The 21,891-nt window shown below is 62.7% G+C and overlaps 2 protein-coding genes across 8 annotated transcripts in view; both read right to left on the bottom strand.

The window, feature by feature from the left end:
- Positions 1-178: 178 nt before the first annotated feature.
- On the bottom strand, positions 179-6,890 carry SLC26A6 (solute carrier family 26 member 6). 2 transcript variants are annotated; one of them, XM_061362551.1, is made up of 21 exons: positions 6,858-6,890; positions 6,127-6,279; positions 4,867-5,021; positions 4,478-4,617; positions 4,283-4,393; positions 3,864-4,036; positions 3,613-3,777; positions 3,373-3,525; positions 3,115-3,197; positions 2,880-3,027; positions 2,670-2,783; positions 2,489-2,566; positions 2,265-2,360; positions 2,078-2,184; positions 1,932-2,001; positions 1,688-1,780; positions 1,507-1,611; positions 861-1,046; positions 685-739; positions 315-436; positions 179-228 (listed from the first exon to the last, which is right to left on the bottom strand). In XM_061362551.1, exons 3-21 carry the CDS (start codon positions 4,992-4,994, stop codon positions 205-207), a joined length of 2,151 nt encoding a protein of 716 aa, XP_061218535.1. In that variant the 5' UTR covers positions 4,995-5,021; positions 6,127-6,279; positions 6,858-6,890; the 3' UTR covers positions 179-204. The 2 variants fall into 2 exon arrangements, with proteins under 2 accessions (XP_061218535.1, XP_061218536.1); XM_061362552.1 differs by lacking the exons at positions 6,127-6,279; positions 6,858-6,890 and adding an exon at positions 5,325-5,380.
- Positions 6,891-8,755: 1,865 nt separating this feature from the next.
- Positions 8,756-21,891, bottom strand: part of CELSR3 (cadherin EGF LAG seven-pass G-type receptor 3) — a 28,963-nt gene continuing 15,827 nt past the window's right edge. Inside the window, exons 15-35 of one of the 6 annotated variants that reach the window (XM_061362544.1) lie at positions 21,464-21,647; positions 21,283-21,384; positions 20,687-20,701; positions 19,102-19,196; positions 18,236-18,445; positions 17,593-17,776; positions 17,000-17,149; positions 16,506-16,686; positions 16,076-16,243; positions 15,645-15,771; positions 15,269-15,475; positions 14,993-15,167; positions 14,462-14,574; positions 14,073-14,152; positions 13,383-13,509; positions 12,687-12,800; positions 12,431-12,567; positions 12,231-12,337; positions 11,188-11,688; positions 9,759-10,830; positions 8,756-9,123 (exon numbers count right to left, since the gene is read on the bottom strand). In XM_061362544.1, coding sequence (XP_061218528.1) covers positions 11,483-11,688; positions 12,231-12,337; positions 12,431-12,567; positions 12,687-12,800; positions 13,383-13,509; positions 14,073-14,152; positions 14,462-14,574; positions 14,993-15,167; positions 15,269-15,475; positions 15,645-15,771; positions 16,076-16,243; positions 16,506-16,686; positions 17,000-17,149; positions 17,593-17,776; positions 18,236-18,445; positions 19,102-19,196; positions 20,687-20,701; positions 21,283-21,384; positions 21,464-21,647 — 2,682 coding nt within the window. In that variant the 3' untranslated portion in view covers positions 8,756-9,123; positions 9,759-10,830; positions 11,188-11,482. Of the gene's footprint in view, positions 9,124-9,758; positions 10,831-11,187; positions 11,689-12,230; positions 12,338-12,430; positions 12,568-12,686; positions 12,801-13,382; positions 13,510-14,072; positions 14,575-14,992; positions 15,168-15,268; positions 15,476-15,644; positions 15,772-16,075; positions 16,244-16,505; positions 16,687-16,999; positions 17,150-17,592; positions 17,777-18,235; positions 18,446-19,101; positions 19,197-20,686; positions 20,702-21,282; positions 21,385-21,463; positions 21,648-21,891 lie in introns of those variants that run through there. The other 5 variants (XM_061362546.1, XM_061362547.1, XM_061362548.1 and 2 more) reach the window with 5 other exon arrangements.

Below are 21,891 nucleotides of genomic sequence, written 5' to 3'. Positions count from 1 at the left end.
CCCGCGACGGTTTCATCCCGCCCCTCTGCTGGGTCCGGCCCCGGCCCCGGCCCCACATGGGGCGGGCTGCGGCAGCCCCGCGTTGGGGGTAGCTCACGGCCCCGACCCTCAGAGTCCATAGGGGCCGGTGGGGCCCGGGGTGCGTGGGTACCATGAGGGTGGCAGGTCCCGGCTCGGCTCCTCAGATGTCCTCCTCTTGCGGGGCTACATCCTGGTGCTGAGGTCCGGCTGCGGGGTCACACGGGGTTCACGTGGCGGCCCCCATCCGTCACGGGGACGGGGATGGGGACCGTGAGTGCTGGCCGGGCGCTTACCGGTACCGGGCGCTGCTCCCTGCGGGCGTGCTCCGCGGCGGCGTGCACCGAGGGGAAGAAGCAGTGCTTGGTGATGGATGCGCTGAAGAAGTTGCCCCGCTCCAGCTGGGCGAGGACAGGCACTGTGTGCAGGGACAGTACCCGAGGCTATGGCACCCGGCTCAGCACCAGACCCTCCCTGTGCTGCGGGGGACACCGGTGCCACCAACGGGGACCCAGCTGCCTCGCTGGGGGCTGCAGGTCCATGGGAACCTGCAGCACCTCCGTCGCGGGACACCCCCGGGATGGGGACACTAGAGGGAGCCCCAGGTGACGCAGGGGTGAGCATGCCCGAGGGGCGGGTGTCTCTGCAGCCGTTGCCATCGCTCACCCGGGCAGCTGGCAACGAGGACGTCCACTTCTATCTCATGGAAATCCCTGAAGATCTGCAACCGGCAGGAAACGTTCCATCAGGGTAAAGGAGACGGGGCCCCCCCCGGCGTCACTGGGATGCCCTGAATGGGGCTCCTGTCCTTCCCCCCCAAGCTCCCGCAGCCCTTCCCTTACGTTCTTCAAGATCTTGATGGACACGGTGTCCACGAAGCTGACGGGGCTGAAGTCCAAGATAACGGTGTGGAAGCTGGGCTGCGGCAGCCCCAGGGTGCGCAGGGTGGGCGCGGGGGGAGCGCTGCCCTCCTCCCCGCTCAGCTCGATCACCGCAATGCCCGGCCCGTTCTGCCCATCCTGCATGTGCTGGGAAGGACGACACCGGCCTCGCTGCAGGGGGGCCGGGCAGTGCCCCCCCCGGCTCACCTTGCCCTGGCTCTTGGCCGCATCAGGGCACGGGCAGCGGGCGCTCTGCTCGCACCTTCACCCACTTTCAGGCTCTTTCCGGATGCGTCAAGACCCACCCCTCTGCCGGTGCCCCTCTGTGAGCTGGGCTCATTAGCTGGCACCCGGACAGCCTTTGTTCCTGCTCTTAATTGTGATTAAGTCGTTAAATGGCCAATGACTCACTGGCTCCACCACCTAATCATTAACGGCCCCGCTTTCCCCACCGACCTTGGGTGTGCCACCGCGGCCTGGCTCTACCCCAGTCCCCCTTCTCACCAGCATGGCCCAGCCTGAACGGGACCCTGCACAAGCACGAGGCTGGGACCAACCGGGAACAGCACAGAGGGACAGTGACAAGGTCCCTGCGGCAGGGAAGCACCTTTTTCCTCTTTGCCATCTCCTTCTCTGCTTTCTTCTGCTGTTTCTTCAGCTTCTTGAGGGCCTTCTTCTTCTTCTCAATCAGGCGGTCCACGTTGATGCCACTCTACAAGACAATGCGCCCCATCACCACCCCGGTGCTAGTAGCGGGGACATGGGGGGTGGCATCTTTTCCTTCGTACCTTCTTCTTCAGGGCCTCGGCGTACAGCTCCACGTTGGCAAAGTAGAGGGTGGAGGAGGAGTGGAAGATCTTCACACCAGGGACCTCCTGTGCCTGAGGGAGATACGGAGGTGATACCCCAGGGATGGAGCCCCTGCTCCCCTTCCCTCCCTCCCCATCTTGCCCCTGCTCCCTTCCCCAGCAAACAGCCCCTGGGGTGCTGCACCCCTACTGCAGCAGCGCTTCTCCCCACTCGCTGTGTTACCGTCTGGTATTGAGCCATGTCCCTGTAGACATCAGTGTCGGGGATGCGCCCCAGGATGGAGTAGTGGGGTCTGCGGGAGCAGAGCAGGGGCCGGGTCACTATGGGTCCCCGTACCCCCAGGCCCCAGCCCCGGCCCCAGCACTCACAGCTGGGTGCGGAAGATGACAGTGAGCAGCCCGAAGGCCACCGAGGCCCCCAGCCCGATGTCCAGGTTCAGCATGAGCGTGGCCACGAACGTCACAATCCAGACAGTCTGGGGGGGGGGCAACGTCAGTGGTGGCACCCGCGGGGACCCCCCCAGGGCCGAGGCCCCCCCGCAGGTCAATGCCTCACCAGGTCCACCCGGTTGGACTTCCAGAGCATGCGGATGTCTTTGAACTGCTTGAACATGCCGTGGAGGTTGATGATGATGATAGCAGACAAGATGGCCTAGGAGAGAAGTCCCTGCAGCTATAAGGATGCTGAGGGCAGGTCTAGGGAGGGTTCTTGCCTGTTCCCCTGCCATGGGATGGGCACAGGGGTAGGACATGGTGCAGAGGCCGTGGGACCAGATGTACCTTGGGCAGGTCCCGGAAGAGTTCTCCGATCTTCAGGATGGTCACCAGGATGACCAGGGACGCGATGACACCAGCTACCTGCACAGATGGAGAGCGGGAGGCGAGGGGCATGTCCCCACCTCCCGCTGTGCTCCTTGCCCCATCCAGCCCCACAGAGGGAGGTGGAGCCACCCGGACCCACCTGGCTGTTGCCCCCCGTGCTCTCCTGTACCAGGCTCCGTGACATGGAGCAGCTGATGGCGAAGCACTGGAAGAAGCCCCCCAGGAAGTTGCAGAAGCCCAGTGCAATCAGCTCCTGCGGGGACAGAGGGGCAGTGGGAGCGCCGTGCACCGCGCTGCGCCCACAGGCTTGGTGTCACCGGGGAAGGGACCCTGCATGCCGGAGCATCACCTGGTTGCTGTCCACTTTGTAGCCGTGCTTCAGGGCAAAGATCTTGCCCAGGGAGATGCAGATGGCGTAGCCCACCACGGCGATGGCGAAAGCGTTGCCCACCACCTGCCCAAAGTAGCTGACATTAGGGACCACGGGCGGCTTCAACCTATGGCCAAGACAGGGAGACGGGGTTCAAATGGGGGTGCCATGGGCATGTGGAGCCCCTGCGGTGCCTGCAGTGCTGGCCCCTCACCCGCTGGGGATGTTGCCCACCACGGAGACACCAAACTTGGCGTTCAGGTTGACGCCGTAGGAGATGCCGGTGGAGACGATTATCTGGGGGGGATGGATGGAGTGAGGCAGGGCCCCGAGCAGGACCAGAGGAGGAGGAGGAGGGGATGGGTGCCCTGGAGCTGCATGCTGGATGCACCCATCCCACCCCATCCCACCATGGAGGGAACAGGGCCACCCGCGGCTGCGTCCCCACAGGAGCTGGGGCAGCTCTTGGTACCGTGATGAGCTCGATGGGGATGGGCATGGGGAGCTTGGCGGCGAACTTGTGGTTGAGCTCTTTCACGATGTAGATGACCACCATGGCGATGATGGCGGTCACCAGGGTGCCCACGTTGGTCTCTGGCAGCTTCCGGCAGATCTCGATGACGGTCTAGAGGACATGGCAGGGAATGGGCTCGGGGCAGCCCCTGGGTAGGTGTGGGGGCTCTGTGAGCCCCAGGGGTGAGCAGCCCCTTACCACAAACAGGGAGAGCGGCCCCGAGTGCTCGCCCAGGGACAGCCCAAAGACGTTCTTGAGCTGGGAGACGAGGACGTGCACGGAGGCAGCGGTGGTGTAGCCGCGCACCAGCGGGTCTGAGAGGTAGGTCACCACGAACCCAAACTGCAGGAGGCCCAGGGCCACCTGGAGGGGAGGAGGCAGAAGTGACCCACAGCTCATGGCCCTGGGCCACCATGGGCCCCGTTCCCGGCCAGGTTGGGGCCCCTGACCTGGAAAATGCCCGTCAGGACAGTGATGGTGGCCACCAGCTCCACGCGTGCAGCATCCCGCCGCTCCTCATTGACCGTCATGTTGCTGCCATTGATGGACTCCAGGAAGTTCTCACTGGGCAGCAAGGAGTCCGTCAAGCTCCCGATCATGACGGAGATGACAGCAAAAGGACCTGGGGCAAGCAGGGAGCACAGGGTCAGCACCAGGAGCTCTCTGAGCTCCACAGGTACCTGTGCCCATGGGCTGGGCTCACAGCGCACTCATCATGCTTTGGCTCTGGTTTGGCCAACCACCTTCTTGGAGGGGCAAAGTAAAGGTGAGAAAGGTCCCCTCCAACCAGTGATGTGGCCATGCTGTGCCATGGATGAAGGCTCGCCCCCTGTCATCCTTGCTCCATCCCCACCATCCCTGTGCTTACCCACGGAGTTGTGCCTGGACGTCCCGAAGAAGAAGTAGAGGAAGACGGGGTAGAAGGAGGAATAGAGGCCGGTGACGGGGGGCAGCCCAGCCAGCAGCGCGTATGCGAGCCCTGAACACACAGCAGGGACACACATGAGGGACAGCGCATCCTGGCCCAGCCACAGCACCCCAGCAGCCTGGGCCCGGCGCTCACCCTGGGGCAGGTGCATGATGCCCACACTGAAGCCCGAGGTGATGTCCCCCAGCAGCCAGTCCTTGACCGGGTACCGCGGCAGCCAGCGCAGCACAGGCAGGAAGCGGAACAGCAGGGACTTGGCGGCGGAGGCCGAGCATCTGTGGGGACAGAGCCAAAGCCAGGCTGAGGGCTCAGGGACATCGTGAGGGGAGCAATAGGTTCTGTGGGACCCCATCTCCATCCACTGCATGTCCATCCTGGCAGGAGGATGAGTGCGGACACGGGTGTGTGGGCTAGGGGGAACCAACCCCTGTGTCCGCACCGTGTCCACCACTGGGATGGGGGAGCCGGAGCCGTGCTCCCAGGGGCCATGGTGCTGGGGTCCCGTCACATCCCCCCGGTCCTACCTGTTCTTGTGGAGGCAGCGGCGCATCGAGGGCTTGGCAGGGGGGTTCCGCGGTGCCACCTCCTCCAGGTCGGCCTCACTCAGCGCCCCGTGGGGTGCCCGGTGGCTCAGCACCATCTCTGCCGCCATGGCCACCCGGCCCTGCACGTGCCAGCGCTGTGGGACAGCAGGGGCAGCTCAGCTCTGCCCTGCCCCACACACCCACGGCCCCTCCTCAGCCCCGCTCACCCCATGGGGCCGTCAGCCAGGATGGGCCCTGAGGTCAGGGGTGCCGGGATTTGGGAATGGGGCAGCAGACAGTGCGCAGGCGGGGGGAGATGGGACCCTGCGGTGAGCACTGCCCATCCTGCCCAGTGCCAGCCCTGCTGACCCACACCAGCCCCATTGACCCACACCAGCCCCACTGCTCAGCTGGGCTGCAGGGGGGGCTCCCCCTCCACCTCCCCGTGCAGGACCCACCTCGGTGCCAACCACTCTTCCCCTCCGCGTGCTGCAGCGCAGCCACCGAGCAAAGCCCCAGCAGACTTTGTCCCTTTACACATGAGGGGAGCAGGAATGTCAGCCCCAGCCAGTGCCATGGACCTGCCGTCTCCCACCGGTGCCCTCCCAGCCCCTGCACTCACTGGGGTGAGCTGAGGGCACGGAGCAGCGGGGCTGGGGCTGCCCCTCACAGGGTGGGATGGGGGGGACTGAGGTGCCCCTGCCCGGACCCACAGCCCCGGAGCTGCCCCCACGCTGACCCAGTGGGTGCATCCTGAGATGCTCACCCACAGGCAAGCGGCCTCACGAGCCATTGTGGGGTGCACAGACCCCAGCCCCGTGCCCTCTGATGGGGGGGTCCCCACTTGCTGCCAGCCCGGCTCCATTGCCTCATGGATTCGCACCAGCCTGAGCCCTGAGACCCGGCTCAGCCCCTGCTGCTGCGGTGGCTCCCCCAGCTGGGGCAGGCCCAGCGTTGTCCCCATGGACACCCCATCCCAGGGACTGCCCTGGCCACTCCTGGCTCCCGGCTGCAGCCATGGCTGGTGCCACCGTGCCCCAGTGCCAGGCACAGGGATGGATCTGCTGCTGCTGGGTACCCGGTGCCAAGCACTCACCTCCCCGGGGCACTGCTCTGGGAGCAGCCATCACCCTCCTGTGCCCCCCACGGGTGTCCCCTGCCCACCCCATGGAGCAGGGGCTGTGCTCGGGGCAGGGAGGGGCACCGCAGCCTCCAGCCGCAGCATCGGGGTGTTCTCCACGGGCCCCAAGCCCTGCTTACCTGCAGGAACGGGTGTGCTGCGCCCTGTGGACTGCCCCGCTCTCCCCAGCACACACAGACCCGGCCGTTATCTTGTTCCAAAGGTCCCCAGCGGGCACCGGAGTCCTGCTGAACCCATCACACCTTCCTGGGCTCCACCGTGACCTGGTACCACTGCAGCTTGTGGAGGATTTGAGTCACGCTTGGCCCATGCCCCTGGGGACACGGCACTGGGAACGCAGGCACCAGAGCTGGGCTGAGCGGTGCTGAGGTATGGGGTGAAGTCAGGGGGCAGGATGGGAGCTGGGGAGTGCCAGGTGCCCTGGGCAGCGGGATGGGGCTGGGACAGGCACAGAGGGTGACACCGGGACCGTGCTCCCCCAGGGTTGGAGCCACTTGTTCCTATCACTGCCAGAGGGGTACAACCCGTGGCCACCTCGTTCCTCCCCATGGTCACAGCATGATGGGGTATCACAGCAGCCACACACAGACCCCTCCGTCTGCCATCAGTGGGGCCAATCCCGCTCCCGCATCCTGGCTCTGCCATCCCACTCTCATGCCCATGGTCCCACCGTGGCCGGGCAGCGGCACGTGGCTGCTTCCTGCCCATCGCTTCTCCTTCACCCGGCAGCACGGGGAGGCCATCACAGGCTCTGCCCGATAGCACCCGATATCTGGGTGCTATTTACTGCCTCCTTATCACCACTCCCATCCCCACCCTGCTCTGCTGCTCCCTGCCCCTCACCCCCCACACCTCGCCCCCTGCCTCGGGCTCCGGCAGCTCCGAGCCTGGGCCCTGTGGCTGCCCTGGGCTGGGTTGGGCTCAGGCCGGTGCCAAAGACAGAGCCGAGGGCCGGGGGTGAGGGCCGGCGGCGACCCTTGCCCAGGCGCCGTGGATCAATCCTGCCCTTTGCTCACCTGCTCCTTCCCCCCAGCAGCAGCGCGGGGCAGGGATGCAGGCACCAGGCTCGCGCTGTTCCTGTTCCTCACCCGCAGGCACAGCCGGAGCCACGCTGCCTGGACAGTGGATGTGTGCCCGTGGCCTCACCCGGCTGCTGGCAGCTCCCGCCTGGGCCCCACAGCAAACCACAGCCCTGCGGCCCCACGGCGCTGCCAGCCGGAGCCAGCACCGGCACCAGGCACAGCCAGGTTCAAGCAGCACCGGTGAAGTGAAGCCCCGGCGCCGAGCATCGCCTCGAGCCCCAGCCCCAGGTGTGGGTGCAGGACAGATGGCAGCGAGCCCAGCACCACTTTATAGACCTTTATTTCCAAATCTGGCGCTTCCATGATACACTTTTACACAGCTGGGGCGAGGGAGGGCACAGGCATCTCCCTGCCCACAGCACTGGGAGAGGGACAGAGGAAAGAAACCAAAACCAACCAAAGCCCCCAAGGAAACAAACCCAAACCGAGGAGGATGCTCCCCCAGCCCAGGCAGCACCACTACAATCAGGGAGGAAGCCACAGACCGACTCCTGCTCCTCGCCCAGCCCGCCTCTGCAGGGGCAGCCGCCAGCTCCACCGCTCGCTTCTTTTTGGCACTTGTCCCTTGCTCCCCGTTTGGCACCAGTACAAAGAGCCCCGGACCCAGCGCGGCAGCAGCACGGGCCCAGGACCGCGGCACGTGGGAGGGAGCTTGCTCCCAAAGGCGAAGCCGGGTGGCACGGAGGGGCCAGAGCCTGTCCCTGCGCACGCCAGTCCCAGCAGCATGTAAACATGGCAGCAGGCCCCGTCCTGGGAGCGGGGCACAGTGAGCACCAAGCCCTTGGGTCCCCTCCGTGTGAGCGGGGCGGTAGCCGAGGATGGTGGCACGGCAGCAGGGGCTGTAAGGCAGTGAGGAGCAGGGAGCAGGGCACTGCGCTGGGCTGGGGCAGGCACAGGAGCGGTGTCAGCCCATGGCAGCGCCAGGCACCCGGGAGCAGAGGAACCCCCGAGTTCCCAGAGAGGGCCAAGTGCTGCTCATCATCACCTGCCAAAACCTGGGTGCTCTGAGCTGGGGTCCTCTGCAGCTGCAGGGATGCAGGTACAGACACAGAGCCCGCAGGGAACCCGCTACACAGCTCCCGTGGGCAATGCCGCAGCCCAGGGCTCCTGCTCCTGTGGCTACCACTCCCCCATGGGCAAGTGCTGGCTTCGGGACCACAGCCCACTGCTGAGCAGGGCTGTGGCCACCCAGCTCCTCACCGGGACCCACAACCAAGAGGTTTGCTCTACAACACAGGTTGAAGAGCACAGCACACAGCGAGTAAACCCATGTGCTCACTGCTGAGCAAAGACAGTGCTCGCAGGGGTGGGAACATCCTGGTACAGGATGGGATCAAACAGCAGAGAACACAGGTCCCTAATGTGGAATCTGCTGTGCTGCACTCACTTGTGACTCTCACTGACCCATAGTCCTGGAGGGGTCCCAGGGGAGGGCAAGGGGGGGACTGGCTGTGGAGCTGAGGGACCCCAGCAGGGAGGGTGGCACCAAGACACGTGTGGAGGTGCAGGGCAGGCGGGTGGCTGCCCTGCCATGGGGCTGGGAGGGCTGCCCTGCACAGCACCCCCAGTGCTCTGGGATCACGGTCCCTGGTACCCCCGGGAGGCTGGCAAAGGGCTCTTGGTGAAACAAACACTCCAGGTCCTGGGAACAGACCATCCGTAAAAATAACCATAGAAATTTCTCTTCTCTCTGATTACAAAGATACAAAAAGGTAGAAAACCCTCCCCCAACCCACGTCCCGGGCTGCCCCTGCACCCCCCAACATACAGGGTCTGGCATGGGCTGGAGATGCCACCCTCACCCAGCACCCTCACACTGTACCCATCACCCCAGGCAGGTGAGAGTGGGGAGCTCCCGGCCTCCTCGGGCAGGGACAGGCAGGGCTGGGCTGGGGCCTCTGAGCACCACCAGTTCTGGCCCCTGCCCGTGGGACACCAAACCTCAGCTGGCAGCGCCAGGCAAAGGGCCCTGCGGCTTCCATCTCTCCCATGCTCAGCTCCGGCCCTCAGGAATGCCCCTCGCTCCTCGTGATCCTTCTCGGAGGGAAGAAAAGCAGCATTAGGCCTTGGCATCACCCCCCGGCTCCAGCTGCCTCCCAGCCATGTCAATGGGGACAGGGCAGAACCCACTCCTGCACTGCGGCAGCAACAACTGGCTCCAAGTCCCTAAGCTCAAGGAAGAGGAATCAGAATCCCAGACTGGTTTGGGTTGGAAGGGACCTTAAAGCTCATCCAGCTCCGGGGCAGGGACACCTTCCACTAGAGCAGCTTGCTCCGAGGAGGGATGGGGATGGGAGTGATGCCAGCAGGAGCAGAGCTGGAGGGGAAGAAATGAGTGGGACTGGGTTCCTGGGGAGAAACATGGCTGGGGAAGGCAGGGCTCCTGCAGGACTTGGGCTCCCTCCTCCTCTCCTTGCACACATCCCCTCACTGTGACTTCAGCAGCCACAGGCGAGGGCCATCCCCTCCGGCAGCCCCAGTGCCACTGATGTGTCTGCTTGTGCCGTAATTCAGGCACCCAGAGCTGCTGCTCCTGAGGGTTCTCCTGCCTGGTCACTGCTCGGGGCCAGGAGACCACTGACCGCCCGCTCCCCCCAAGCCACCCCTCTGGGAAGAGGCTGGGCAGGCAGGCGATGCCCGAGGCCTGGCCGAGGAAGGGACAGACTTACTCTGAGTCTGGTGACAGCTCGGAAATGCTGTGGGAGGTGGTGGAGCGAGGCGTCGAGGGGCACAGTGCGGAGGGCGTCGAGGTCTGCATGGCAGAGGCGGTGGTCTGCGGGCACGAAGGCGCGCTGGCAGATTGCACCGAGGACAGGACGGAGGAGTTAAAGGAAGCAAGGATGGAGGAAAGGATATCTAACTGTTCCGTGGAAGGGTGTCAGCTGGGCACGGCCTCCAGGGGCTCTCGAGAAGGCTGCCTCCTGGCCAGCGGCTCTAGGCTGTCCCTAGAGAGCTGCCTCCGAGGCAGACTCCCCAGGTTGTCCTGCGAGGGATGCCTGCTAGGCACTGTGTCCAGAGGCTCTCTGGAATTACATCTTCTGGACAGAAAGTCCAGCTGCTCCCTTGAACTTTGTCTAGCCGATACTAGCTGGTCCCTTGAAAGCTGTCTTCTAGAAAGCAAATCCAAGTGTTCTCTAGAAGGATCTCGACTTGGCAACGTGTCTATTCTGTCTCTGGACACCTGCCTGCTTGGCAATGTGTTTAGCCACTCTCTAGACACCTCTCTGACCAGCCCACAGTCTAGCTGCTCCCGTGACCCAAATCTGCATGGGAAGGTGTCCAGGTGGTCTCTGGAGCCCTGCCTCCGGGGCAGCGTGCTCCCACGGTCGCGCTGGCTGGGCCTAGCAGCGAGCAGATCCAAGGTCTCCCTGGACCCGTGTCTGCTCAGGACGCTCTCCAGGTGCTCAGAAGAGCCGTGCCTGCTGGGGATGGTGTCCAGCTCCTCCCTGGAGCCACGGCGGCTGGGCACGGCTTCCAGGCACTCTCCTGAGTTGTGCCTGCTCAGCTGCTCCCGGGACATCTGTCTCCTCATGAGCATGTCAAGCTGCTCCCGGGATGAGTACCGGCTGGCTGGCTGCGACAGGCTGCCCGCCCCCGAGTAGATCCTGCCATAGGAGGCGGCGGGGACAGCCCTGTGGCCCAGCGTGGAGGTCTTGTACCACGTCAGCTCGTTGGTCATCCTGCCGACGGAGGGCAGCCCTTGCAGAGGAGGAGGGCACTGGAGCCGGTTCTTCAAAATCCCTGCACCGGACAGAAAGAGAAGTCAAACTTTGGCCAGCGGTGAGAAGAGCACAAAAGCTGGGGGAGATAACCCATACCTCCCCAAGGGTATCATAGAATCACAGCACAGGTTGTGTTGGAAGGGGCCTTAAAGCTCATTCAGTTCCAACCCCTGCCACAGGCAGGGACACCTTCCACTAGAGCAGGCTGCTCAAGGGCCTGTGTTCAACCTGGGCTTGAACAGTGCCAGGGATGGGGCAGCCACAGCTTCTCTGGGCACCCTGTTCCATGACAAGGTGGATCTGATGCTGAGCCTTCAGGACCACATCCACCTGATACAGGCAAGGCCACCCTTGCCCATTTGCTCCAGGCTGTTACCTTTCCTTTGCCGTTGGGTCTGGGTGAGGGAGTTTTCATCCCCGCTGGTCAAGGCCAGGTCTGGCTGATTATTGTTGGCTGCATCCTTGTTGATGTCAAATCCCAGCTTCCGCTCAGAGCCCCACTTCTGCAGGGAGCAAGGATGCACCTCGCACTCCCCCAGAGCTGGCCAGTACGATGTGAGCTCGTTGCCGTCCACATCTGGCGAAGGACACAGCAGAAGGGGAAGAGGAAGAGAACGTGTGAGCAGCACTCGAAGGCACCACAGGACACAGCCAGGCCCCAAAGCCTGAGCTCAGCCCTTCCCACCGGAGCCCCGGGACCTGCCTTTGGGCGCGGTGTTGGCGGGGTGAGTGAGGAGCCGCTCGCTGTGTGCTGTGCGCTTTGCCCCGCGCTGGAAGCGGCCCCGCAGGCGCACGTTCTCCTCGCTCTCTGAGGACGGGATGGAGAGGCTGCGCTCCTCGTCCAGGGACAGGTCACTGTCCGAGTCCGAGTCCTGGTCTGCAGGGACACCGCGGTGGGGGACATTTGGGGTTACGGTGGGAGAGGGTCCTGGTGGCGGGGCCAGGAAGGCAGAACACTCACAAGGACCCAGCCTGCCTGAGCCCCATTGACCTCCCCTGTGCCTGCTGCTCCTACTTGAGAGCAGCCCCTCTCTGCCTCGCTGTACCTCCTCCTATGGCAGCTCCAAACATCCATAAGATCCCCTTTGCCTCCTCTTCCTTCAGGCTGAGCAAACCCACCTCCCTCCGCCTCTGCTCGCCTGTCTCATGACCCATTCAGTGGCCTCACCCCACTGAGTCAAATGTGCTGTGCTGTGGAGCTCAGCATCCCCAGCAGCCTCACAACAGCCTCTGTCTTCTGCCTCCTCCATTTCTAGCTCCTTGGGGCTGCCCTTTGCATCTGCCTGGGAGGAGACTGTGCTAAAGCAGCACGGTAACTGCCTCTCTCTCCTACCCAGAGCGCATCTGGAAGTCACCACTGAACACAGGGTGAAGGAGGTAACCACACCGCCACCACGCAGGCATGAGGCTGAACCTTACCTCCCCCAGCATCGCGGTGGAACATGGCCACATCAATGTCTGTGGGGCCGGCGTGAGCCAACAAGCTGTGATCCAGAGCAGAGCCCTGCCGGGCCGTCACATTGTCTCTGAAAAGCAGGAGGCCAAAGGGTCACAGCGGCTCTGCCCATGCGCTCCCCCTGGCACCCAGAGCCCGGCTCTGCCGGCGCCGTGGTCCCTACCTGAGGTATGCGCGCTGGCTGGAGTGGGTGCGGGCCGAGCGCACGCTGCTCACCGAGGAGATGGTGGAGGCCCCCAGGGTGATGCGGATGAGCCCGCTCTCCTCGAACAGCGCTGTGTTGTTGTAGGCACTGGGGCCCTGGCGAGGCAGGGAGAGGAGACAGGGCACGTGCCCTGTGAGGGAGGTGCGGCGGCATCCCGGGAAGCTGGCACAGGTAGCCTGTCCCCAGCCCCTGGGCTGCTCCTGCTGTCGCCTACCTGCGTGCTCCTCGTGGCCTCCTCGCTGTGCCCCTTCTTGCTGAGGCACGCCAGCTTCCAGGCCTCCCGCACCTCCTCGTTCAGCACGCAGAACAGGACCAGCACGGCCAGCCCCTGCGGGAGACATGCCATGAGGCAGCCCCTCGCTGCCAGCCAACCCACAGCGCCAGCACCGGGATGGGCCCTGCCTCCTCCAGGGTCCAGCACCTCAGCCATGGTGGGCACCAGGCCTGGGATGCACCAAATCGCTCCCCAGTGCCTCCGCAGTGGGCAGGGGTGAGGGAGGACAGGCTGGGGAGTCCTGGCTGGCAGCGGCCAAGGAGCCCCTGGCAGTGTCCCCTGCAGCAACACCAGCCATAGCGGTGGCAGGAGGTCTGTGGGATGCTGCCGTGGGTCGTATCTGGGGTGTCCAACACCTCCACTTGAGGCTGTTCTCTTGCTCTACCCTTGGAGAGTGTGGAAGCCCCTTCCCTTCAAAGATGGTCCTTGCTGCCCCTTGAATGTCACCTCTGAACCATGCACCTTGCAGCCACCTCCAGCTCATGGCATGCTCACCATGGGCACAGCAGTGAGGAGCAGCAGAGTCACCTACTGCTGCAGGGGTGACAGTGGAGGGACAAGGACCCTGCTCTCCACCGATGGCAGTGCTCTCCCGGGCTGAGCCAAGCCCTCCCCTGGCAGAGGCTGGGCAGTTACCTGGAGGCTGCAGAGGACAGTGTAGAGGTAGTGGAAAGCCAGGACACTGTTGTTGACAGCCAAGAGGCCAAAGAGCCAGGTAGTGCTAATAACTAGAAGCAGAACAAAGGAGCTCCGTAACGTCATGCTGGAGAGAGAGAGACAGACAGACAGGCACACACCAAGAGGTTAGTGCGTATTGTTAATCTACATTTAGAGCTCACAGACAGAGATCCAGAGGGGAACATCCCTGCATAGCAGCTCAGCTCCCCCCTGCTCCCAGACCAGACTGGGTCACACATGGCAAACACAAGGCCCCAAACAACACAGGTCATTTGAAGGCACAAAGAGTGGAGCCAAGCTCCAGGGCTGGCCCAGGAGGGAGCAGGGACAGGTCTCAGAAGGAGCATGTAGGAGAGGAAGAAGCATGGGCTGAGAGTTGGTGAGGGCAGTGTTGAATCCAAGCAGACACAGTGAAGGGGACAGGCTGGTGGGACAGTGTGGAGATGGGGACTTAGGAACAAGAGGAAAGAACAAAGTTTAGGAAGGGTTAATGTGGCTGGGAGGTGTGGGAGAGGAGGGTGGCTGCAAGGCTGACACTGATGCACAGAGGGGCCCTCTGCGATGGTGGAAGGAGGAGGATGGTCACTGAAACTGCTAAAAACCATGAGCCACAGGAGCTCTGCTGGGAGCTGGGCCACTGATACTCACAGAACCGACTTCTTCTTGGTCTCCTTTTGGCCAGGGGAACAGGACATCTTGGCCACAAGCAGGAACATGACCCCATTCATCTGAAAGTGTTGGCACTGATTAGAAGCAGTGCCAAGGGCTGGCTCTGACCTGACATCCCCAGCACAGAGCATGGGCAGACCCCAGCTCTGCCAGGCCCATGGGAGTGTCCCCTCCTTTCCCCTTCACGCCTGAGCCATGGCCTCCCCTGGGTTTGACTGGAGTGAGGAGGGACAGAGCAAGGGCCCTGGCTGAGGAAGGGCTGTACAGAGAACAGGGCAGGCAGTGGGCAGCCAAGGAAGGGGTGAGTGCCTGTGGTGTGCAGAAAGGAGGCAGGAGAGGGCTGTGGGGGAAACAGGACAGGGTTTTACCACAATGACGACAGTAATGGGGCCTGCAAAGCTCCAGACCAGCTTATCATGAACGGAAATCCAGCAGAAGTCAGGGTTCCCGTAGCCCTCGGGATCCAGGCCAACAGCCAGCCCTGTGGGAGGATGGGAGAGGTCAGGTGCACATCCAGCAGCCTTGGACTTGTCCAAGCCGTGTCTCATCCCATCACTGAAAGCCCCAAAGGGCTCTCTCTGCCCAGCCCATGGGCATTCACTGCCAGCAACAGGTCACCCAAGCACACAGGCTTGGGCAGCCAGGAGACTGTAACACAAACCCTGCAACCACAGGAGCCCCATGCCCACCGAAGAAGCCATGGGGAGAAGCGCTGAGGAACTACTTGTCCCTATTGGCAAGACAACAGCCCTTGGTATGTGGTCCCCAGCTAAGCACCACAGCACTGCTGGCTGTGGCAAGCCAACCCTCAGCTCTCCCTATGGGTTAAGTGAGTGGGGCAGCATCAGGGGGTCAGGAGGCTGCTGAGCACTGCTGGCTGCAGGATGAGCAGCTCGTACCGGTGATGATGGCGGGCACCCCCCAGCCGATGGCGTAGTAGAAGCGCATGGCCCCGAAGTTGACGTTGCGAGCTTCCGTCTGCATGCGGTAGATGTGGAGGCCCTGGACGAAGAGCCAGGCGAAAGTGGAGAGGAAGAAGCAGTGGAGGAGGATGGCAATCACAGTGCAAAGAAACTGGGGAGACAAAAGCCATTCAGAGATGGTCCCATGGTGCCGGTGGTAACTGCCCCAACCACGCCTCGTCCCCACCCCATGTGCTTGTTGAAGCCACAGACCTGGTTCTCAGTGCGGTTGATGCCCAGGAGAAAGAGCAGCTCAGAGAAGAAGAGGGTGACTGAGATGTTGGAGTGGATGCCACGTGTGTTGGACTTGAGGCCTTTGAGGCAGGCCAGGAAGGAGAAGGTCAGCAACAGAGCCACCAAGGAGAGAGACACCAAGGAATAGGTGACAATTGCCAATGTCTCCAGGTCACCTTCCAGTTGCTGCAGCAGCAGAGAACCAAAGGCAAACATCAGTGTTAGGGGGAGGCATGGGAAGACTGCCGAGCTCCCAAACTCTACTTGTGTCCCACAGGGAATTTTCTGCCTGTGCCTGCTTCCTGCGGGCCTCAGTGGCTAACAGCCCCCTCCAAGCCCTTCAGGCCGGAGTTACCTCTCTGTGTGAGCTGTCCATCAGAACCCCAAAGGTGCCAAACTGGGAGCACTGGCAGTGCACGTGTGTGGTGTTTCGGTACACGAGCTCGCAGTCCCTGGCTGTCCAGAAGCCAGAGGGGTTGGTCCTGCAGCCACCAAAGAGCAGAGAGGAGAGAACACAGATGAGCAGGGTGTGAGGGGAATGAACTGCAGAGAAGAGGGGTGAATAGCAAGGATTCTCCACCAGTAGATACAGCTGTGCTCCTACAGCTCAAGGACTGGAGCCAGAGCTCTGCAGTGATCCTACTGTGCCCTCCCAGCAGGAATGAACCCCTGGCAGAGGGCAGAAACCCCACGTCCCAGTGCTACCCATGCACAGCCTTGTCATGGCCAGCGCAACTTGGCCTGGGGAAAGCAGCTCAAAGAGTGGCCTTGCCATGCCCAACTCACGGGTTGGAGTGGTTCCACTGGACACAGAGAGGTTTGCTCCTGTTGGCCGTCTCCAGCAGGTGAAACTCCAGCACGAGAGGGGTGTCCAGGGGCCCCCGCAGGAAGGTGTGATTGCTGAACACGGACACGCTCACGATGGGGGAGTTCATCACAGGATTCTTGGGGAGCCTGCAAGGAGCAACGGGGCTCTGCCATCAGCGTGCCTGGAGATGTCACTTTCAGGGACTCCTGGGCACCCCGGATGCAACAGTTCTGCCCAGGCCACACCGAGGGGTCAGGAAACATGGAGCTGAGCAACACCAAAGTGGGAACAGGCAGAGCACCACTGGGCCAAGTGCCTGGAACCAAACCCCAGCCACTGCTGGGGGAGCAGGGCAGAGCCCAGCGGCCCCTCTACACTGGTGTTTGTTGAGGGCAAGGAAGGGTGTACCTGACACTGCGGCGATCCACCTGGTAGCGCGCAGGCAGCAGCCCCCCCAGCGTGCGGTACATGATGAGGATGATGACGGTGAGAGCAGGCTCGGGCTCCGGCAGCGCCTGCCCTGGGGAGGAGCTCTCCACTGTGTAGTTCCCTTCACCCCCAGCCACCGTGGGCACTGCTGTGGGGGCAGCTGAGGACACAGCCGAGGGGTGAGAACACACACACACACACACACACACAGGCTGCTGTGAAGGCAATGTGTGAGGCTGGCAGGAGCCTTTGGGATGGGTGAGATCAGAGGCTCTGAGTCCTCAGAGGTGGCCTGTGGACCTCTCAGGTCTCAGCAGGGTACATGCAGACTGAATGACCTTTAAAGGTCCTTTCCAATGCAAACCATTCCATGATTCTATGACTTTTCCAACCCAACCCATCCCATGACTCTATACCTTCCCCACCAGCCATGCCCCCCCGCACCGCTCCTCCAGTGATGCTCACACGCTCACCTTCGGCTTTCGGGGGGCTGAGCACCGACAGCGGCAGCACGACGTGCGTGTGGGGGTCCCAGGCGGGCTGGCCCCGGAAGAGGCTGCTGTGGTAGCGAGGGTAGCGCCGGCGCACGTGGGAGCGGTTCTCCATGCGGTCGATGCTCAGCACTGCAGCAGGGGAGGGAAGGCAGCTCCAGGATGGCCACCTGGAGACAACCGCTCTCCAAGGCACCCCGCTTTTGAAGTCATGGTCAAAGGGACCATATGAGCCATAGGCTGGGTTGTGGATACATCCCATGTTTGCACATGACATGAAATCCCAGCACCCACAGGGCTCCTTCCCAGCCCACGTCCTTGCTCTGCCATAGGGCAGACTCCTTCCGCCACTGAGTTTTTTCACTTGAGACTGGGAGGGAACTGGGAGTGGGTGGCTCTTGGTGGCGTGTCAGCTACTGCAGGCAGGGATGGGAGCAGGATGCCTCTCACAAACACCTCCCGTGTTCAAGAGAGCCCTCGCAGAGATGAAGTGCACTGAGAAGGGGACGGGTGTGATGGAGGAGCAGCTCTGCACCACCCCACCCGGGCCCCACCAGCAGCCAGCTCCTACTCACTGATGTTGGGGGTGACGACGCCGACAGGGTTGAGGTAGGTGAGCTTCATGTTGCTGGCCAGCGTGCCCGAGTAGTCCCGCAGCTGCTCCATGAGGCTGGCGCTGCCGTGCTCGCTGTGCGGCAGCATGGCCCAGTGCTCCCGGTTCTCCAGCGCCAGCACCGCGCTGCCGGCGCGCAGCAGGTTCTGCAGGGACAGGGAGGGAGGGAGGGAACTGCTGCCCTTGGGCCCCTCCTGGCCACCCCTAGGCTGCAGCGCTCTGCTCCTGCCCAGCTTCCTGCCCAAGGGCAAGGGGAAGGGGGTACTTTCTGCTATGGCAGACCCCCACCTTCAACACTCATCAACCAGCACTCTACAGAGGCACCTTCCCTGCACCACTGCCACGAGGGACGTGCAGGCAGCAATAAGACCTCCCTGTGCCTTCCCAGGTTGAACAAACCCAGCTCTCCGCTACTCTTCATGCACTTTGTGCTCCAGTCCCAGCCACAGAGGTGTCACTCCTGTGGGACAGTGCCTGTGTGGCACCGGAGAGCCCAGTGCTCTTGATGTGGTGTCACATCCTGAGCCCCACGAGAGACCCAGGCTCAGGGTGGCTGTTGAAGAGAAGCAGCAGCAGAAGCCACTGTGGTCTGGGGAAGGCCTCACCTCGTTGAAGTGGGCATCCTGTGTGGCTGTGAGGCCGAAGCCACGCTGCTGGCTCTCAAAGGCCATGAGGCGGGACAGCAGGCGGAAGGTGATGTGCACATCATTCCCAAAGTAATGGTCCATGTGGTCAGTCACAGCCCGGAGCCGGTGGGCCAGCTTCTTGGCTTCAATTGTGTTGAGCTCAGTCTTGTTCCTCTCCAAACCCTCCAGCTGCCAGTGGGGTGAAAGGAAGGGATTAAACCATTAAGCAGGTTTCTCACTGGGAAACTGGGAGGCTGCAGGCACTGCTAGACCCAGGGGTTATTTCTGAAGCTCTCAGTGGTGGTCACCAGAACAGGGAGCATCTCCAGCAACACACCAGGGTTGCACTGGCACGGCTAACCCAGCACTGTGCAGCACTGGGGCCAAGGAGATGGAAGGCCAGGGCAAGCATCTAGTGCTCCTTCCCTGCAGCTTTCCTGGTTTCAGTTACAGTTGGTGCATGGGTTCAATAAACTTGCCTGGATGTTTCAAAGGGATTTGTCACTGGCAGAGTCTGGGGGCTACAGATGTCCCATGGAACAGACACCAACCAGCTCCAAACAGTCCAGCCCTGCTGAACTGCCTTCAGGGAGTAGGTGTGTTCCTCTCAAACACAGGGCCAGGACACAGGTCATTCCTGACAGGGACTCTCAGATTAGATGAAACCAAGGGAAGTTCAGCTCAGCTCAGTGCTCCCACATGATGCGTTTGGGACAGATGAGAAAGGTGCTGGGCACTGTGGCAAGGCCCTCTCCTACTCCAGGTGCCCAAGGAAAGCTGAGCTCTTTGAAACCTTGCTCATAGAGCTCCTGCTCCACCAGGGCTACAAACAGAGAGAGGATTACCAGCATGGAGAGCTCCTTGAAGGCAGGTGATGTGCAGTTGAAGAGATCTGGCTCCAGCCAGCCCTTCTCCTCATCACAGTGTCTGACGGCTGCACCTAGAACCAGGAGAAAGGGCATGTTGGAAGTTCAGCATAGGATGGATGCCTCCCCTCTGCATCCCCCACCACAGGGACCCTCTGCACCAGCTAATCCCAAAGAGCAGCACCAGCAAGTGATGGGGAGGGCCTGTAACACCTCAGGGCCATTGTCCTGCTTTGCACCAGTACAGCCCATTCACCTTTGGTCTGCACCACCTCGGCAAGCTGCTCACTGCAGGAGCTGGGTTCCTCTGCGAGCCTTTGGGCTGCATCACACACAGTTGCAGAGGAGCAAGTGCCTTGGCAGTGCTCAGGCTGGAGAAGCTCCTGGTCCCTACCTGGGGATGTGTCTGTGTCCCCAGGGCACATCCTACCCTGAACTTGTGAAGCCCATGCAGCTCCAGGCATCCCCTGCTGACAGCCTGCAATGCCTGCTGAGGGCCTGCTTCTCTATAGGGCAACATCACCAGAAGAGGACAAGAGGCCTGCTGTGGAGCTGGCAAACCCCCCCCATAGATGACCCCTGGCTGGGGCCCAAGGGCTGCCACACAGCAATGGAGACACCAGCAACAAACAGGGACAGCTACTGACCACCACCAAAGCACTGCTAAAGCCAGCTCACAGAGCAGTGTCCTGGGCTGGGAGCATCGCCCTGCACACTCGGAGCACGAGGAACCCCAGTGTACCCAGCAGGACTCGGACCAGAACCTCCTGGGGATGGCAGCAGGGCACAGGAGCCCACCCAGGACCACGGCTGGGGGAGGACAGCAGCATGGCCAGGACGGGGAGGGGGAGCCTGCAGCACACTCTTGTTGCTGCTCAGAAAAGCCCCAGTGACCAGCGTGCCCCCCCCCCACCATACCCAGCTCCTACCTGTCCTCCCCAACCACACTTCCCCAGCTGCAGCAGCTCAGAGACCATTGCAGCAGGGAGAACAGACACCTCCCCACTGCTGGCTTTCCCCCAGCAAGGGCAGGCATCAGTAGGGAACAGAGACCAACTCAGCTGCAGACCTGGGCAGGATCCAGCCTCCAGGTCCCTCTATCCCCCTTGCCAGTGGGCAGAGGGCACTGGACCTTGTGTTGTGCACGACCATCAGTTCCTGCCCCTGCTCAAAAAGCAACCCCTTTCCTTCACCCCACGGCCATTCCTCCTTGGCCCCACCACCCATTGCTCATGGCCAGCTCCTTCCCTCCCAGCCTAAGCAAGCAGGTATTAGCCCAGCAGAGAAGGACTCATTGAAGCGGGAGAAGAGCACCGCAGGCTCAGAGCAGAGGGTGGCAGGGGCTGCATGCAGCTGCAGCCAGGTTTGTGCTGGTTAGTGTGCTGGGAGCAGGGAACAGCGTGGAGGAGCAGCGAGGCCAGGCAAGGCATTGGGAAGACACTCGGCAGCTCCAGAAGCGGTGGGGAAAGCGCAGGGGTGAGCAGGGTGCCAGGCAGAAGCAGGGGGGAAAGGCACACGGCACAGCCCTTACAGCACAGGGGGAAGGAGATGGGAACAACCTTACCTGCACCCCTCAAGCCTGAGCACGGAGGGCGAGAGAACCGGGGAGAGAAGCGACAACAGTTAGGAGCCGAACCTGCCTCCTCCCGGGGCGAGCGGCTGGAGAAGGACAGCGTTTGTATTGTCCCCAAGGGCTTGCACTGCCCTACAGCCCCAGACCCCTGCTCGTGCCCTTGCTGTCACCCGGGACGGCCTCCTCCAGCCTGGGACACTGACTCCTACCCAGACACTCACCTAACGCACGCTGTGCCCTGCTTCCCTGGCAGCACACACGGAGGCTGGGGCTGGTGGAGCCGCAGCAAGGCACTGCAGGCACTGAGATGCCTGACCCCAGCCTCAAGCCCTCCGAAACCAAAAACCAGCAGGGAGAAGGTAGGGACCAAGGCCAAGGGAACGGCACAGTCCTGGGGTGGGTGACAGACCCCACAGCCTGTTCCCAGCCCTCTCTGCTCTCCCCAGGCTGTGGTATCTTCAAGTTCCTTCTCCCAGCCCTCAAGCCCAGCTAAATGGGACTGGGACAGCACAGAGACACTGCTGGGGCTGTTACAGCCCCTGGTAGGACAGCCAGGCTGCCCCCTCCCCACCGCATCCCCCACTCACCCAAGGAGCCTTTGGGACACAGCACTGCAGCCGAGAAGCCAAACTTGGTCTGGGGCCACCACACACCCGCCTTGAGGCTTTTGGGGCAGCCGTCATAGAGCACTGTGGGGACACACAGGCGAGGGGCTGTCACTGGGGTGCTCACTGACACCGAGCCCCTGCACCCAGTCCCCACACTCACCCTCACACCCACTGGGTGTCACCTCGGCGAAGGGGCTGTCGCAGCCATTGCACTGGCGGCCGATGACCCCGGGCCGGCAGTGGCACCGGCCCGACTCCCTGTCGCAGGAGCGTGAGGTGGAGCCCACGGGGTAGCAGTCGCAGGGCAGGCAGGTATCGCTGCCTTTGGGCCGGTAGTGGAAATCCTGGGGGGCCAGGGACAGCCATCAGACAACCCATGGGGACAGCAGGCCTAGGGAGCTGCTGGAGCCAGGGCAGAGAGGGGCCAGGCTCTCCTGAGCTGCCCCCACTGCCACTGAGCCAGGGCAGGAGAGCCCCAGAGGAGCTGAGCAGGGACCCAGCTCAGAAGTGGGCACACAAAGCAGGGCCTGGGCAGCTGCCAGGCCTTTGGAAGGCACAAGGAACAGCATCAAGGACAAGCAGGGCTCC

The sequence above is a fragment of the Neopsephotus bourkii genome, unplaced genomic scaffold (genome assembly GCF_033783945.1).
Source record: "Neopsephotus bourkii isolate Nb327-2 ecotype Australia unplaced genomic scaffold, CSIRO-AGI_Nbou_v1 NB_1120, whole genome shotgun sequence".
Taxonomy (NCBI): Eukaryota; Metazoa; Chordata; class Aves; order Psittaciformes; family Psittacidae; genus Neopsephotus; species Neopsephotus bourkii.
The sequence above is the reverse complement of the archived record's forward strand: the minus strand, read 5'-3'. Positions and strand labels throughout refer to the sequence as shown.

Coding starts and splice junctions, on each gene's coding strand:
- SLC26A6 (XM_061362551.1), bottom strand. CDS start 4,994: ATGGCGGCAGAGATGGTGCTGAGCCACCGGGCACCCCACGGGGCGCTG. Junction 4,037..4,282: donor GTCCAGGCACAACTCCGTGG/GTAAGCACAGGG, acceptor TGCTTGCCCCAG/GTCCTTTTGCTGTCATCTCC. Junction 3,028..3,114: donor GTGGGCAACATCCCCAGCGG/GTGAGGGGCCAG, acceptor TCTTGGCCATAG/GTTGAAGCCGCCCGTGGTCC.